The 16,636-nt window shown below is 47.0% G+C and overlaps 1 protein-coding gene across 1 annotated transcript; it reads left to right on the top strand.

Moving 5' to 3' along the window:
• Positions 1–109: 109 nt before the first annotated feature.
• On the top strand, positions 110–13,816 carry LOC104279637 (tumor protein D54-like). The gene is given in 9 exon segments (XM_009876977.1): positions 110–250; positions 1,337–1,485; positions 1,985–2,044; positions 7,508–7,575; positions 7,578–7,599; positions 11,449–11,475; positions 11,871–11,912; positions 13,155–13,203; positions 13,411–13,816. Coding segments are annotated over 9 exon segments (615 nt in total). The 5' UTR covers positions 110–148; the 3' UTR covers positions 13,507–13,816.
• Positions 13,817–16,636: the final 2,820 nt, after the last annotated feature.

The raw sequence follows: 16,636 nt of genomic DNA, 5'->3' as shown, positions 1-16,636 counted from the left end.
GGCCCCTTCTCTTCACCTGTCCCGTCGGGCTGCCCAGGTTTGCATAAGGCGCTCTGCTTGCCGGCTGCTTATGGTGTCTGCCCTCTGCTCCTTGTCTGTGACAGATATCAACCTTAACTCTCCCAACAAAGGTCTGCTGTCGGATGCCATGACAGATGTGCCGGTGGAGAGCGCCGCTTCGGCCAGGACCTCTGCGCCCGAAGGGCTGACTCTTGCTGAAGAGGAGGAGTTGAGATCCGAGCTTGCCAAGGTAAGCAGCCGCGGTTGTGTCCTCCCGGGAAGGAACAAACAGGAGCCACAGGAGCAGGACTCGATGCAGGGGCGGGGGGGGTTTAAATCTTGCAGTGGCGTCGCCTGAGCTGGCTGTTGAAATGCACAAAGCTGGCAGGTACTTCAAACGCTGCAGTGTGTTGTGTGCTCTTTCCCAGAATGACTTAATGTAGAGCTCTGAGGAAATAACTGGCATCTGATGCTGTGAGCTTAATCTGAGCTGTTAGCTCCACGTGAAGCAAGAAAACACTTTAGGTGAGCAGTATGCAGCTCGTTTTTCCTTAGAAAACTGAAACAGCAGAGCACTTAATATACTTCCTTTTTCCACCTTTTTGTCTTAAATATTTACTATGCTTTATAGGCAGCTTTTTTTGGTGCCTATATGCTTTTGAAGATCTGAGAGCTTGTAATGCAATATCTTAAATTTTGGGAGCCTCTTGGGTTTTAAAAGTCAGTTTATAACTTCTGTCCGCACTGCAGCTGAAGATAATTGCAGCTGTTCTTCTGTAGTCCTGTCTTTCATTGGAGAATCTCAGAGTGGTTCTTTGACCTGCAAGTTTTGGTAAGGGAGGACTTGGCTGCTCTGCGTGCTCATGCAGATCTTGGTGAGCTCCAGTTAAAGTAGAAATGAACCCTCTCTGCCTGAAAAAAACTCCAGAGTACTTGGTAAATGTTCTGAGAAAGCTCTCTGAGGAAAAGCTCTTTGGTTTACTGACATCAGAGGAAAAGAGCCGTAAGATAAAATCCTTAGTTAATAAGATTTGGCAACTGATTTTTATCTGCTGTTGAAATTGCAGCGCTGGGAACGAGTTCTGTTAATCGTGGTGCTGTGAAGTGACCAGGGCAGTGGCTTGCGTGGATGCTTTCCCCATGGCCGAATGACGCGTGGGCCTCCTGCTTCAGCACTGCTCAGCTGAATGGCTCTGCCAGTACCTCTCATTCCTACGGATTCTTTAAATTCACATTGATGCAATCTTGCTAGTTCTGAGGGAGGCAGAAAGTTGGCTTAATTTTCAGAATGCTACTGAACTGTGATGCAAGACAAACCTCCACCTCTTTCTCTAAGGTTGAGGAAGAAATTGGGACTCTCAGGCAAGTTCTGGCTGCTAAAGAGAGGCACTGTGGAGAGCTGAAGAGGAAGCTCGGTTTGACTCCCTTGGATGGGTTAAAGCAAAACCTGTCTAAAAGCTGGCATGATGTCCAAGTCTCCAATGCGTAAGTGTTGCTTGTGATGCCTGTTATTTACTGAGTCGTATAGCCTGGATTAAAAAGCCTGCACTTCCTAGGAAAAAATTCTGTAATACTAGTGCACGTTACATGTAGTCATCTCTGCCTGAGGAAGAGCTGAATTTAGACAGAGTGTTCATGAACAGGCATCAAAGGTTTGGGCACTGCGGAGCCTGGCAGTGCCTAAAGGAGAGACAGAGGTAAGTTTGACCCTGCACTTGTGCCTGGGTGTAAAGGGCTCTTGGTGCCCCTGGAGATATCACTCAAAAATGTCTCCTGTGAGTTAAGTGGAACTTGGAGTTACTGACAGTGCGACTGCAGAGCAGATCATTGAGCTGTTCATCTCACTGTTTATTCTTTCCCTTTTCCTCATCTTCCCTCCTACACCCCTGCCCAATTCTGTTGTTCCTCTGTGATGGAAGTCTGTGTCGTTGTCTTCTAAAAAATGAATATTGAAGTTATATTCATTAACACTTTCTGTTTCTAGTTATGTGAAAACATCTGAGAAACTTGGAGAGTGGAATGACAAAGTGACACAGTCTGACTTGTGAGTGCCTCGGGCTCCTCAGCAACACCTCCTTGCTCCTTGCTGCGTTCCCCGATTCATGCTGCTACTCGTTCTCCCGGGCATCAGGGGCTCGTTGGGAGCTGAGGCGGGGTGACGCGGGGCTGTTCCCAGCAGCGTGCCCGCCTTCCAGCTCTAAGCATCCCTCAGCTGCAGAGGAGATGAGTAAACGTTAACTGCTGTCATCTCTCTCATGGTCTTGCTGTCGCAGAAGAAAAATTCCAATCAGTTACCAGACCACGTTTTATTTTAAAACAAAAAAAAAAAGGGCAAAAAATCAACCAGTTTCTCTTTAGCTGGTCACTGGTAGGTTAGTCTGTTGTTATTGGGTATCGTCTTAGCAAACCTTTATCATTACTTTGGAAATATTTCTTATCGAATGTGGTAGGGAGTGCAAATACAAAAATGTCTGTTAGCTTTCGAGAGCCGCCACGCTGTGGCTTTTCTGCGTTGACATATGTGAACCTTTCTGCTGATGTCAACACATTTGAGCCTTTGCTGTGTACACGAGCAGGTGACAAACGTGGAGAAAGACCATCTGGCTCCTTTTCTAGAACATATTCTTTAATTATATTAGACCTTCACTCATACTAGGTGGAAATAATTTTGTTGCATAGCTGAGCTTAAGGGAGCCCTTGGATGTTTTCTGCACTGAAGATTCTCTTCCTTCCCTGTATTACGTTGAAGGAGGTAGTTATTTAGCTAAGAGGAAAATGTGGGTTGGAAGTCAGTGGATAATGTGGGAGGTTAACACTTCTGGGGGCTGTGAACTGCCTGCGAAAAACTTCTCCTGGGAGCTTCTGCGTGTGCCCTAAGCTTTCTGTAGGACTTGTACCTCCAGTGTTAATTCTCACAGCCCTAAGGTACTGCTTTGTAGGTGCAGGAATGTGATTGCTAAAGATGAGGAAATGAAAGTAGGTTTAACGGTGTGTTCAGGTCATGCTATATTGGTAAAATACAGCTTTGGGTGTGGCAGTCAGATTTCTTTTTTCTCTTAGCCTTGAGGTCAGTTTGCTGGTCTGTGCTTTTACTGCCACGCAGCATGTAGGAAGGGAGCAGAGGACGCAGCATCTTTCAATTCTGACACCTGCCACGCTGCAGGCTTTGTTTCTTCGTGCTCAGTGTTTGAACATGCTTAAATAAGAAAGAAACTGGGGCTTGGATGTCTCTCACCTCTCAAACAGCAGCTCTTTTTCTTCTGACTGTAACAGAGAAGGGGGGAAGCTATTGTTGGAGAAAAAAAGCCTGTGATACTGTAAGTGCAAAGGGACTAATAATGTGGAAAGTGTCAAAAGAAGCATCTGTCATGAATCTGGGCACCATATCTAACCTCCATTGTGTTTGTAGATATCTTTCAGCCAGCAGCACACTGGAGGACCTGAATGAAAAATTAACTCAATCAGAAGCGTGAGTGTCTTAACCTTCAGCGTTAACAAATGCTTCCCTGCCAGTCTGCTGCCACTAACGTTCTGTGCCCCTGCTTGCAGCCCTCTGCTTTGACTAGATCTATTAAAACATTTCTCTTTTCTAGCTTTCACTTTTTCTTAACACAATAAATACCTCTTCTGAGAGAGGGAGCTTTTCCTCGGGTCAATATTTGAATGATTTCATGTTAGTCCTCTTCAGATGGCTGCCCGCTCTCAGAGGAGAACTGGCTGAAGCCACCAGGTAGCTGAGATGTGCGTGCCACACGTGTCTTCACCTGACAAGATTTGGAACAGCCAGACTCGCCTCTTCTTGTTACCTTCTGCAGGGCACAGGAGCTTGTCTTTTTGCCGTGGTACCCAATGAGAACAGATAGAGCAGTAGTGTCCGAGGCAGGTGTTCTGCCACGCTGGGCCCCTAAATGGACTTGAACAGCTTAATCCTCACAACTGTCATACTCCAGATGTTGGTTGTGAAGGTCTCTTAGCCATGTTTTTATGAAATACCTGAAACTAAATTCTCATCTGGACCAAACCATGGAAGCATATTGTGGAAATGGGCCTTGGTCCTTCTCCCTGCGGCCTCCCCACCATATGTGGCGCAGTCCTTTGCAGTGATGCAGCGGGAGCAGGCAGGTGGGGTCAGTGTTTTCTGAACTGATATAAGCCACGGTAAGGTAGGGCTTAGGCAAGCCCATTTTTCCTGTTCTCTGGACTGGGTATGGCATTCAGTCCTCTGAGCTGGCTCGTTACTGGCAAGCGTGTGTGAATAGAAGATTTGCTTTGGAAGACGGGTGAAAGCTGAGCAGAGATAAGGAGTACGAGAAAAGACGATTTTCAGGTGTGCAGGTCTACTTTCAACGTTGCGTGTATGTCGTCTAGATTCCAACGATGTAAACGGTCACTATTTCGCTTGCTTAAATTGAATAGTCTTGGGTTTTATGGTTGCTGACAGCGTGACTGACTCCAGTGGTGTTTAATCAGAGTTCCTCCCTGGGTGTGCCTGCTAGAGTTGAAAACTCCTCGTTGTATCTGTTTCCTTGTACTTAGTAAGTGCCAGAAATGTGACGGAAGCATGTTTTTGTGGAGCACTTAAGGCTTGAATAGCTGTGGCATGTTAGTTTTCCTGCTTGCTTTGGCATCAGATGCAGTGACAAATGGTGCTAGCGAGGTAGGTGCTGGTTAAAATGGAGAGGCAAAAGGGAGGGAAAGGTAAGATTCCAGCAATGTTTCAGAAGGCAGTCAGAATTTCTGCTTCCTTTGAAGCTCGATAAATGCAAAGAGTCAAATTCAAAAAACCCGAGATCAGGGGTTTACTCCTATGTCTTGGGTTTTTTTAGCGCAAATGCATCCTCTTTCCTCTTTCAGAGCTTCTCTGCGTTATAGCTAACGAGCATCCTGACTGAGCTGGGAACAGGCCTAACTCATAACCTTATTCTGGTGCTTTAGTGCCCTGCTGGTGCCGTTCCTGGCCATGGATTTGCCCTCTGCAAGCAGCACGTAGACGAGACAGAAATCAGCCTCCTCTGTCTCTAGCTCCAGTTTCACTGTAACCAGGACACGAGAGGACTGAGGCGGTTTGTGTACTCAGCCAGACGGCACAAATGGCGATTGCTGGATAAGAGCAAGTGAGAGGATGTTGGTATTAGTGGATAAAGGAGGATTTGAGGGTGCAGGTCTGGCTCCTCCCTGTCAGGGTTTATAGGAGATGGGTGCGATGAAATGTTTGAATACCACAGGACGAGCGCCATGGGGCACAGATTGTTTCTGCAGCTTCTGCTGCAGCCAGTTGCCTGTTAGTAGGGCAAGGTATTAACCAGAGCTTGTATTTATTGCTCCCAAATTTGGATTATTCTATTGCATGTAGTACTGTCATGAAGGGAAGAAAGTGTGTGAGCATGAATTTAACGCCGTGGCTAACCTGGCTGTGTCTCTCACAGGGGAGTAGCTGCGCCTTCTAGGTCAGGGCTGGGCGTAGTTAAGTTGTATTAAAGTCTTGTATAACCTGATCCCTGGTTGTCACAGATGCAGTTCCACATGTGTGTCTGATGGCAGTTCTGGGTTAAAGAGCTTCTTGCCTCAGCTGCGCTTCCCTGTCTCTGCCTCACGCGTTGCGGCAGCGGTGAGGAGTGTGCGGGAGCTGTGGCGCGGGACTAGGCTGGCGATCTGGTCTGGCTGCTGCTGTCTTTTTTAATTCTTCCAAGTTCATATTTCAGCCGAATCGTTTCCCTGATCTGGATTACTGCGTCAGCGCAAACAGTTGTGCTGGCATCGTGAAGGAGCACACTCAGGCAGGAGGGGCAGAGCACTAGATCTTCACTTATCTTAAGAATACTGCTGCTGAGTGTGGGGAAAATACAGTTGGAAGATCCGCGGCCTTTATCTGCTTCAGCTAGACACAATATGTGGGAGTCTGCAGCGGGTGCATGGCATGATGGTGTCCTCTGAGTCTGTAAACCGTTCCTCTTGATGCTGATCTCTGAGAGCGAAGTGCCAGGCAGATGTGGAGGCAGCACAACGTACTTCAGTCTTCAGAGTTTCTGTAAATCAAATCCCATGGCAGGACTCAACCGGGGAGGAGCCCGACTGCTGAAGGAAGGGCTTGAGATCCTCCCCTCCCACAGCAGCTTTGGCCCTGGGATTCAGATGCAGTTGTTGCGATTGGAAAGCGTGTGTAGGGGAAAGCAGCGCTGATGCTGACCAGTTCACTCCTAAACTGTCCTGAGATGACTGCTTCTTGCAAAAGATTGTGCTGGGGAGAAACGGTGTTGAGGCTTTGCTGTTGGGGCGTGCTCAGGTTCTTCTGGAGTCATGGAATTCAATAGGAATTGGCCTGAAAAACGGGAATTTTCTTTCCGGAGCAAGGGAGAGAGAAGGTAAAGCTGATGCAGGTTTGTCCTATTCCGTCCCATAAGTCTCCTGTACGTTCCTGATTCAGAAATGCTTGGCTGTGGTCTTAAAACAAAAGGAAAAAAAAAGCAAGCAACAAATGAACATGTTGTAATTCAGGTGCTGTGGTGCTGTGTCCTGCACTTCTTTGTGGAGAGAATGAGATGTAACTAAGTCAGGTGCCATCACGGTGCTTCTAGCCCTGCGAGCTTCCGCTCAGGCCTGAGAGAGAAGGTGAGGCTGTTTGTGATGCCCTTCTCCTAAATGTCCTAGTCAGACAAAAAAGGAATCTCAAAACGAACTATTGGGAATAAGAAACTTGGCTTGAGTTATTGAGATTGTTTTCCAGCCTATTTTCTTTTTTATATAATTTGAAGAATGCCATAAACCTACATGTTAATCACCACCTGTGGAATAGCTTAGAGGGGATGAGTTAATGAAGGTGGCTCAAAGAGTCTTTGTTCCTGAGATTAGTCTCATCTGAGGGAAACGAAGGTTCTCAAGTGTCTTTCTTCTCCCTCTCTGATATAAACTCAAAGGTAATCAGCTGACAAATAGGAGCTGTCAGACTTCTTACGTGTTGTGGTTAATGGTAACTGATAGGAAACTTCTCTACCAATGTGTTGCTAAACAGCAAGTTGGAGAGAGAATGCCGATTGCTCCATTTCTTTTCTGCACAGTGATGTTAGTCTTGCTTCTTCCCTCCATAACCTAATGCTGTGACAAATGCTCTAACTCCTTCAAAGCTGCAAGGGTGTTATGGTACAGGTTCCTAGATTTGTCTTCCCAAGGAGACCAAAAGATAATTGTAGAGCAAATGATGCTGTGGTATCAGAGTTTCCACAGGGAAAATGGGGTTTTGTTTTGTTGGGGTTTTTTGGCAAATGTTTGTCAGGGTTAAGAGTGTATAGTCAAAATGGTAAAATGACTGTATGAAAAGGTTAATCCTACACTTACTGCCTTTTAAAACTTCCAGTCTGTGAATATATGCAAGATTTTTAGGCGAAGTCGGGGTAGCTCACTAACCTAGCTTCTTCCCCTTAACATGGGCTCCTTTTTCTAAATGAGGGGGGGATGTTTCTTGCATTTGGATTAGTTGAATTTCTGATGGATTTCTTTTTTTTCTATTTAGTTATAAGAAGACCCAGGAAACCCTTTCCCAGGCAGGACAGAAGACTTCAGCAGCCCTTTCCAATGTAGGTTCAGGAAACTTGGTGACATGAGGTAAGGTTTCTGGTTTGCGCTCTGGTGCTTTGATTTTGGTTTCAGACAGCACTGAGGCTTTAGACAATAGCTAGGCTTTTTCCCATTTTTTCTGGTTAGTTGGCAGCACATTGTTGTCGAGGGACTACCTTCTTCTGTGTGACCCTGTGCGTCATAGTTTAGGGTAGATCAAACACTCGTTGGTGGAATAAAACCCATACTAAGGCGTTTAAGTTGGATTCAGTTTGGGAGAACTGACAGAATGTTTTTAGAAGCCCTCTCCCCCTTTTTACTGTCATGGTTTCTCTGCAGCTTTTACATCATATGTAAGAAACTAGTATTAAAGTTTACCTTTTCCATTCATCGCTGGATTTTGTGTTTTCTCACTGTTCAGGATTAGAAAGGGCTCATCAGTCCTGTGTTCTCTTACCCTTTAAAATGGGACAAAAGCTGACTGCTGCATTTCCTGCAGTTTCAAGCCCCAAGTGTCAGCTTTCCGTGGAGAAGGGCAGCCTGCCTTCCGGGCAGAGTTACGTCCTGTAGATGAGAAGATAGGAGTTGATTCAGAAGATCATGATAACATCAAAAATTTCCTTCTTGTGGTTGGTGGTTATCTAGATTCCTCAAGCAGATGACCGCTGAAGTAATTGTAAATGTAAACCTCTATAAATTGAGAAGTGGAGGGCTAGTGCCCTCGGTTGCTGACTGAAGTTCTTGCTCTGTGAGCTTCTCAGCTGCGCAAAGCTCAGGGTTAGAACTGGTGATTCACTCGATCTTCAGAAATTTAAGATCGCTTCCCTGGTAATGGTGACATCCAAGTTTTTCATGGAGGTTACTTTGACCACATTTTTCTTGGAACTGAGTGCTAATTCTGAATATACAACCCGTGTGGGTTATTGAGGAAGTATTCTTAGAGCTTGTGTAATACCTGATGTATCAGACCTTGGATTGAACGGGGAGCTGTCATTCTTTTTAGGGAATTTCCTATTCCACTGTGGCTGGGAATATCCAAGTGGTAAGAACTTGTTGGCCTCTGATCACATAGTACTGATTTATTCTACTTCTGTCCTCAGTGACTTATTTACTGTGTTCCTGGAGGGTAATTTTTGGTGTTTTCAGTAGCTCGCCTTGAATTTGGCAGAGGACTAGTTGGCTTCCTGCTCTTTCCAGTATTCAAGTTTTCACTCGTCTTTCCTGGAAACTACCTAGTCTGCTGCAAGAAGTGATTTCATATGTAATCACAGTAGATTACAGATGCTGGCACAAGATATGTTGGTAACACATTTTGCTAAACTGATAAGTGAATTTGGTGCCTGACTTTGGCAGTCTGCTGGGGCTGCTTTTTGAGTGCTTTGTGGGGCAAACGGGGAGCTCCTGACCCGCTGCTGCCACCAGCAGAAGCTGTTTTGACACTCTTGGCCCTGCCTGGTGCCTTTTGGTTGGGAGAATCTGGTTCGCCGTGCAGCTGCAGGAACGTTTGTGCCATCCCAGGAGCAGACGGTGGAGGGAGGGGATGTGCCCAGGCTGAGTGAGGGGTGCTCCTGGTCACGGAGCTGCCCAGACAGAGTGAGAGCTGGCCTAAAGACAAGAGAGACCTTTGCAGCGCTGGTGCTGCTCAGCATTCGTCACCAATTTAAACATCTGCATTCCTTTTTATAGCTTAATACCTTGGGGGTTATGTTATGAAATAGAGGCAGTTTCTGTCGTATCGCTTGGGAATCCCTGCCAAAGTTATTTCGGTGGGATTTGTTTTGTATACGTGGCCCTGCGGGGGAACACAGTAATGATTTTTTTTCCAAGACTTGCATTTTTTTCCTGTGCGTATATAGACAGACTTCCATCTCCTGCGCTGCTTTCGAGTCTTGATGTTTCTGGTTCTCAACAAGGTTTAACTCTGAGCATAAGTTTCTGCCCGAACTGTCCCACTTTCTGCCCTTGCCAGGTGAAACTCTGGCCTTCCGAGATGTGATCCGAGCTGACGAGGAGTGAAGTCTGTTGTAGTGTCGTGGTCACTTCTCTGCCCCAGTGGGGATGATCTCTGTTCCCAGAGAATCTCTGCACCCTACACTGCAACCTCCCTTACTGCACTTTATTTTTTCCACTTACACTACTGATTCACTTGTAAAGCAAGTTTATTTTCCACCCCTGGAAGTGTTGAGATAGCAGAAGGGATTTCCTTGTTTAGTCAGCCTTCACCGGTTGATAAACGCAAGGAAGGCGCGATGAATGGGACAAACCCCTCCGATACGCCGAGGGCGTGGTCGGAATTCCATTAAAAATGCTGCGACCATAATGCCATGAAATACAAGTGTCCCTGGGTTTAATCTTTAGGGTTGCTGTCTTCTGGTCAAAATAATTTCAAATGTTACAGGTGTGAATTGCAGTTGCGAAATTAATGTGGCAACGGTGCAATAACTATTAACGCTGTTGCTTGAGGGAAAGAAAATGTGGCTTAATTAGTGGGTGGGATATTTTTCAAATTTTGGCTAATTCAGCTTTTTCTGTTATCTTCACTTACAGTTAAAAAGTAAATTGGCTTTTAGATGTTCTAGTCTTGCATTTTACTGATGCCAGTAAACTGCAAAATTGAAAGCGTTCTCTATTTGTTTGGTAACAGCTTGCTCTGCACGTTTGTGTCTCCCAGAGCACTTCACGTTGTCTGATGGTGTTTGCTCCTGTACGCAATACTACAAGCAAATTCATTAGAAAATGTTTGTCTGAGCCCCAAACTCCTGAATTTATATAAACTTTAAATCCCTGTGAAAGGAGGAGAAGGGTTAATGCTAGGTCCAGGGCAAGATGCTGAACAAACGAAGCGCTGCTTGTGGTATTGCATACAGACTAGCCCGGTGCATGGACGTGTGTTAGCTGTGGTGTTCTCCTTTAAGCAAGAGTAAGTAGAAAGTTAATTTATTTTGCTTGTAAAGATAGCATTTCAAGAAGCCTGTCTTGCCAAAGAGCTGACTTGGATGCACGGGGAAATGAAACCACAGAGCCAAACGTCTTCGCTCTGGCTGTAAGGAAGAGCCCTTGTACTCCTTGCCAAGTACTTCAGATCCAACTTGTCGTGCCTGCTTCCTGCCGCAGAGACAGAAATTGTATTGGAGTGGAATAAAACACTGCTGCTAGTAGGAGAAGCTCCCTTTAGAGCATCCTGGTAATCTGTTATTTTGGGCTGCTGACACTCAGTGCCCTGCAAAATCATCCACGGTAATGTGCTGGGGGATGGTTTGCCTGGAAACCTAAAAATAGGCGACCGGGTTGTGGGGTGAACATGATACTTTTCATCCAGGTGCTCTTACCTTTGTTACGCTGGGATGTGTTTGTTCTCTGAGCTGTAACTTTGAGATCTGCAGCCTTGGCAAGGTAACGTGCAGGAAACAAACGTTCTCAACCAGAAGTCCTGGCAATGCTGTCTGTGTGCAGGAGCTGGTTGGGGGAAGCGAAAGGAAGAGGTATCTTTACCGAATAAGCAAGCACTTGGTAAAACTCAGTTTAGGAAAACAAACTCTAAAAAAAAAACCCAAACAGCACACATGAAAGCAGTGGATAGGGGTACGGAAAAAGTTTTGGTTTGTTGTTGCACACCCACTCTTTTCCCTCCCCAGCACCGTGTCTTGAAGTTGCTGTAGATGTTGTTACTGTTCTCTGAAAAACATCTTAGCTTGGCTGGAGTTAAGGAAAAATACCTGGGTTTTGCTCAATTCTGTCATTTATTTTGAGAAGATTCCTGCTAGGTAGTTGGTTTTGCTGTCCCCCCATCCCATGACCGTGTCCCTGCTTTGCTGCCCTGCGTTTCGCGTTTTGATGGGCACAAGTGTCTGACTGTCGCTTCCCTTTTCTCTCTCTGCCTCCCGTGGCTGCTCCCAGGGCTCACCCCTTCTCGCATTCCTTTAGGTAAGGCACTCTTCAAGGCTGCTAAAAGGGGGTTTGTTGCTGTGCCAGGCCCTTGCAGACGTTAAAGGGGAAGCTGGTTATTTAAGCCTTGCCTACCCTTTTGACATGGATTGAGAAACCTACCACAAAGCGTGCCCTGTGATTGACTTTCGGATCACAGTTGCCGTTAAATGCTGGTGCTTTTAACTGTCCTACGTCTGCAAAACTTCAGTTCTGGGCTGCAGCTGTTATTTAAATAAGGGAAGAGAGGGCAAGGTCTTACTGTTCTGGGGGTCCGCAGCAACCTGTGTGCGGACAGTGAGCGCGTGAGAGCCGGGGGCACGCTGCTTTTGTGTGATGTCGGTATAAAATGGTCATTTAACGTTTTCCTCCTTACTCTGAATGCTTCCGAGCAGCAGTTACTCCATTCGCCACTCGATAAGTATGCCGGCCATGAGGTAACGTAGCAAATGCCCGTGTCTCCTGCGTGGGGTCGGTGGGACTACGTCATTAATGGGGTTTTTGTTCTGATTTAGTACTATTTAAGCAGCCTCCGCTTGGCATATGGGCTAAACCACGTCCTGCAGCTTGAGTAACTCAGGGTGTGTTTTTTAACCCAATCTCGTTTTACGGTTATTAGCACCTTTGTTGTTCTTGGACTCGGCGCAGTGTTGCAATGGTACCAAAGTCTAATTGAAATTTGCAGCTTTCAGAGGTCCCCAGAGGGCAGGGATTACAGCCCTCCTCGCCCAACGTACGGCACAGCCGTTGCTAATACCGAGGTGAATCCCAACTTGAACCCTCTGCCTCCAGCCTGCCCTTCTCAGCCTGCCCTTGTGCCTCAGGTGGTGAACTCCTTGCCGCAGGAACGGCTGCCGGGGCTGGACAAGGCCCACAGAAACCCTCTCTCTGTTCATTTGTGTTCCAGACTGATGGAAATAAAAAGCGCAAATATAAAGCCGTTCTCTGGAACAAAAATAACTGAGATGAGGCCAGTCAGCTCCCAGCGCTGCCGCAGCCTCGCCGGGGGAGAGCAGCTCTGGATGAGTAATTGCCTGGTCTCGATGCTCGGTACAGAGCGCTCCCCTGGAATCGTTCACAAGCAGAGAAGCTTGTCAGGTTGTCAAACAGCTGACCTGGTTTCCTTGCTAGAAATATGAAATCTTCTGATTAATTTATTACGCTGTGGTTTTTGTGAGCGTTTCCTTATGTAAATGATCACTCCTGGAGTAATAAAGCTGCTCATAGGTAGAAGTGCATGGCCCTTCCCCTTCCTGCCTGCGGGATGTCACATGGGAAACCGAAAGCCTTTGCTATAAACCCTTTTCAGCTTTTCCTCTCCATATTTTAGGACAGCATGCTTTCGGTTGGGAGGCTTGTAAAACTAAGAGCTAGTCTCTTCTTTACTTATGCACTGATTCCCTTGTGAACTAGGGCTTATTTCCCTCAACGTTTTAGCTTGAGCAGTCGAATGGATTGCACCGGGTGTAAATGTTTTCCTTCAGAGCTTGTCTGTGGCGTTCTTGTCTGGTGTGCTCGAGAGATTTGTGCCAAAGGCTCTGAGGAGCTGGGAGCGTTCTGGGTGCTGCTGTCACTGTGTGGGGATGGCCAGAGAGCCCAGTCAGGCTGTGCGACTTGATTTACTCAAGAGCTAATTTGTGATTTGTTCTTTGTGTTTTCCCTTTCCTTTCTTCTTCAAGGAATTCTGCGACCTTCAAGTCGTTTGAAGATAGAGTTGGGACCATAAAGGTAACAGCCTGCTTTGTTTTGTAAACGTAGAGCGTGAAGCTTTCTGCAGAAGCTTTTAATTTTTGCCATGTTTATCTTGTAGACTAATATTTGGGCCTCTCAGATATGTGAAATCTTTGCTACAGTAGGTGACCTTGACGAGGGGGAATCGCCTCGGTATTTTCAGTGCTGCCTTCTTGTTATTCTGACTCTCTTCTCTCCTTTCAGTCCAGAGTGGTGGGCAGCAGGGAAAACAGCACTGACGGCCTCCACTCCCCCTCGGGAGCTGGGGAGAAGCCTCCACAGGACAATGCTCCTTTCTAGACCCGCGGTGGGGCTTTGCACGGCCGTGCACAACTGTAAGAGCGAGCCCCCTCCCTCCCAAACCTTCACAACGGCAACAACATGCGAATCCAAGAAGGGGCTGAGAGCCAGTCTGGAGAGATCCATCCTTCATTCATAGACACTGCTGCTGGATCTAAGTCAAATAAAGAGAATGCAAAGTTTTGTACACAAATAATATTTTACACTAAAGTTTGTAGATTAAATGTATCACTGCTGTCCTTTTGGGAGGGCGTGTAAGATGGAGTTTCCTTAAAGTAGCTCAGAAATGCCACTGGCGTAGGTAAAAACAGGTTTTCCCTTGTCTGACGTAACTTGGAACAGATACATCGTCCCGAGGAGGGCAGTTATTGGAGAAGCCAAGTGCATGGGCATCTTAGCTTCAGCTTCTGGCTGCGTTCTCCGTTCGGGGCATGCCGTGCAGCTACTCGGTGAGCTCCCAGGCTTCTCCCGTTACTGTTTTCTCTGGCTCTTATTGGAGCAGTTTGGTAAAGGGGGCAAACAGTTAGGTTTGGTTTTTGGTGTTGTTTTTTTTTCTTTCTGGGCTCCCAAAAGAGAAACTTCGCTTAGCAGCTGCCTCGTTGTTACACTAATGCTCTAGCTTTAACAGAACTAAAAATCTTTATTTTTAAATGCAACGGACTTTGAAGAAATAAAGCTTAAAAATAATAATAATAATAAAAAAAAAAGCTTTGGCATCATATTGGGGAAATGCTCCCTTGGACTCTGAAACTGAATTGCAAGCCTTACATTACCTTATGCTGTACTTGTTTATGATTACTTTTTTTTCTCTAGAGAAGACTGTGAGAGTTAAAAAGCTGGATGTTGAGCACTGGAGTTTTGCATCACACAGCAGTAGCAGCATGCCTGTAAGTCAGTTCTTGTGTTAAATTCCGTGACGCACTCCATTTCCCGAGTGTATGAAACTTGCTTCTCCCTTCTCGGTTTACGCCTTCGTTCTTGGAGGAAGAATTCTGAAGGCAGCTCGCGACAGGGCCGGGTTACAAAGGCCAGAGCTGTCCCCAGCAGTACGGACACCGTGTCGGAGGGACTGTGCTCTGCGGGCTCCTCCAGCTGGTACATCTGACTGTGACTGGACGGGTTTTTCAGCTGAAAGCCCCAGCTCTAGTCTTAGTTTACAAAACTGGCAGAGAGTCACAGAGCTCAACCAGTTTCCCTGGGGGCCGGGTGTTTTTGCTCTTTTGATATCCAACTTCATTGCTCAGGAGCTGAAAAATTCCGAGTTTTCTCCGAGAGACCCCATCTTATTCTAGGCAAGGTGCCTCCACGTAGAAATACCTAGAGTGAGCAATTCTGTGCCTTAGAGGCGAAGTGGGACTTACTCAGGTCTTTAGACTTGCTTATGTACATATCTGGGTGTAGTTTTAGTGGTTTATCACCCCTGGAAGGACGGAACCGTCTCTGACCCTCCTTTAGAGAAGCAAGTTTTGACACTTAATTGATGATTAATCTCCGTTTCCCTCACCCTTCCTCCCTTTCCCTCTGCAGACCTGGGGACACAGGATAAAATATTAGCAGGCAGATGTACTAGGCAGTAGGTGGAGCGCAGAGTGTCGTTTACGGGCGCTCCTCGTTTGACTGAAACTGGCCTCCCTGCGAGGAACTGAGCCAGTGAAACGGGGACTGCTGGAGCTTGGGTATTAAACTGTTTCTCTATATAGATAAATAGCGAGGAAACTTGTCAATAAAGCGTTCCTTTGTGAGAAAACGGGGTGAATGTTCTTGTCTTGTTCCGTCTAACGGTACTGAAATCCCCTCTTGGGTGCGTGGTACGAGCTTGGCGAGCAAATTCCGGCAACCAGCAGCAGCTTGAGACGACTGAAACATTCCATCCTCTCCCTCTGGCTTGTTTGTCTGCTGGCTCTCCGGATGCTTCCTTAGGAAGCGATGTCCTAAGTAATATTTCCAGTCTGAGGTTTCCTTTTCAAGATGCCGAACACCAGCTGGTTCCCGAGAGCTACCTGAGCTCCACTGAGCTGCAAGCTCACCTTTATCCTCCGAGTACTGTCGCATTGCTCCCGTCCCCACTGGTGACCCAGGCGTGCCTCCAGCTCCCTCGCGCCGTTTCCCTGCGCTCGCAGCGTGGGACTGCAGTTGTGGCGGTAACCTTGGTGGTGGGGCCTGAGGCTGGAGAAACTTCCAATGTGGAAAAGCAGCAGCTGTGGTGCTGGGTGGTGTTTACAGTGTGATACCTCAGGGAATCAGGTTCTTGGAAGCTCTGGCAGCCGCTTCTAATTTAAACGGAATGGTGCAGGGGCAGCACTGAATGGATGACCGGAGTTGGGACCTGCTCTCTTAAATTTAAAAGGGCATTGGAGACCAGGTAAATAGGTTGTGAGAGAGGCCAGCAGAGCTCTGTAGCTGCTTGGTGTGCTGTGTTTTCAGAGCAAGGGCACATGGCTAGGTTTGAAGCATCTGTTTGTGAGGTTTGGGGTTTTGTTTGTTTGCTTTGAAGGTTGGGCTGTGGGTTTTGTTCTGCTCGATTCCTGTAGATAAAATGATGTTTCTGCAACTAGGTCTAAAGCAAAGGGCTTGTTATGATACCTGATCCTGGAGGAGAGATACTGCAGGGAGCGCAGAGCTGGGGCTGTGAGCTCCCCTTCAGGAGCCCCAGGGGTGGGGGGATGCTTTTCCACCTCCTCAGTCCCTTCAGGCAAGGAATCTCAGGTGTTCTGGAGGAAGGTTAATTAAGTCTTCCCTTCCTGGTTATAGGCTTGACAGTGTTTTTGTCACTTCCCAGTGCTCTCATGGGTGCAAACCCCTGGTTTGTGTGCAGTGTCCCACGCCAAAGATGAGGGATGCGGATTCCTTCCCTGCAGAAACTTGGCACCGCGAGCAGACGCATCCCCGCGAGCACCTGCCCGCTCTGTTGTAACCTGGGAGGGCTCTGACAGAAATGTTCCTCTTCTCCTCATCCTCTGCCAAAAGCCTCGAGGGGTCAGAGCTGCTCAGAGGGGCTCGAGGGCAGCCTGGTGTTCCTGGGCAGCTTTCCTGCTGCCTTCCAGCCTGGAGAGGGTTTTGCAGAATCACTTCTTTCTGATACCCCTTTTTTCCCCTGTTGTTTCCTTTACGTGAAACATCCTGGTATTAA

Source organism: Apaloderma vittatum, unplaced genomic scaffold (genome assembly GCF_000703405.1).
Source record: "Apaloderma vittatum isolate BGI_N311 unplaced genomic scaffold, ASM70340v1 scaffold37699, whole genome shotgun sequence".
In the NCBI taxonomy this organism is placed as follows: domain Eukaryota; kingdom Metazoa; phylum Chordata; class Aves; order Trogoniformes; family Trogonidae; genus Apaloderma; species Apaloderma vittatum.
Note: the sequence above shows the minus strand (reverse complement) of the source record. Positions and strands in the feature narration are given on the sequence as shown.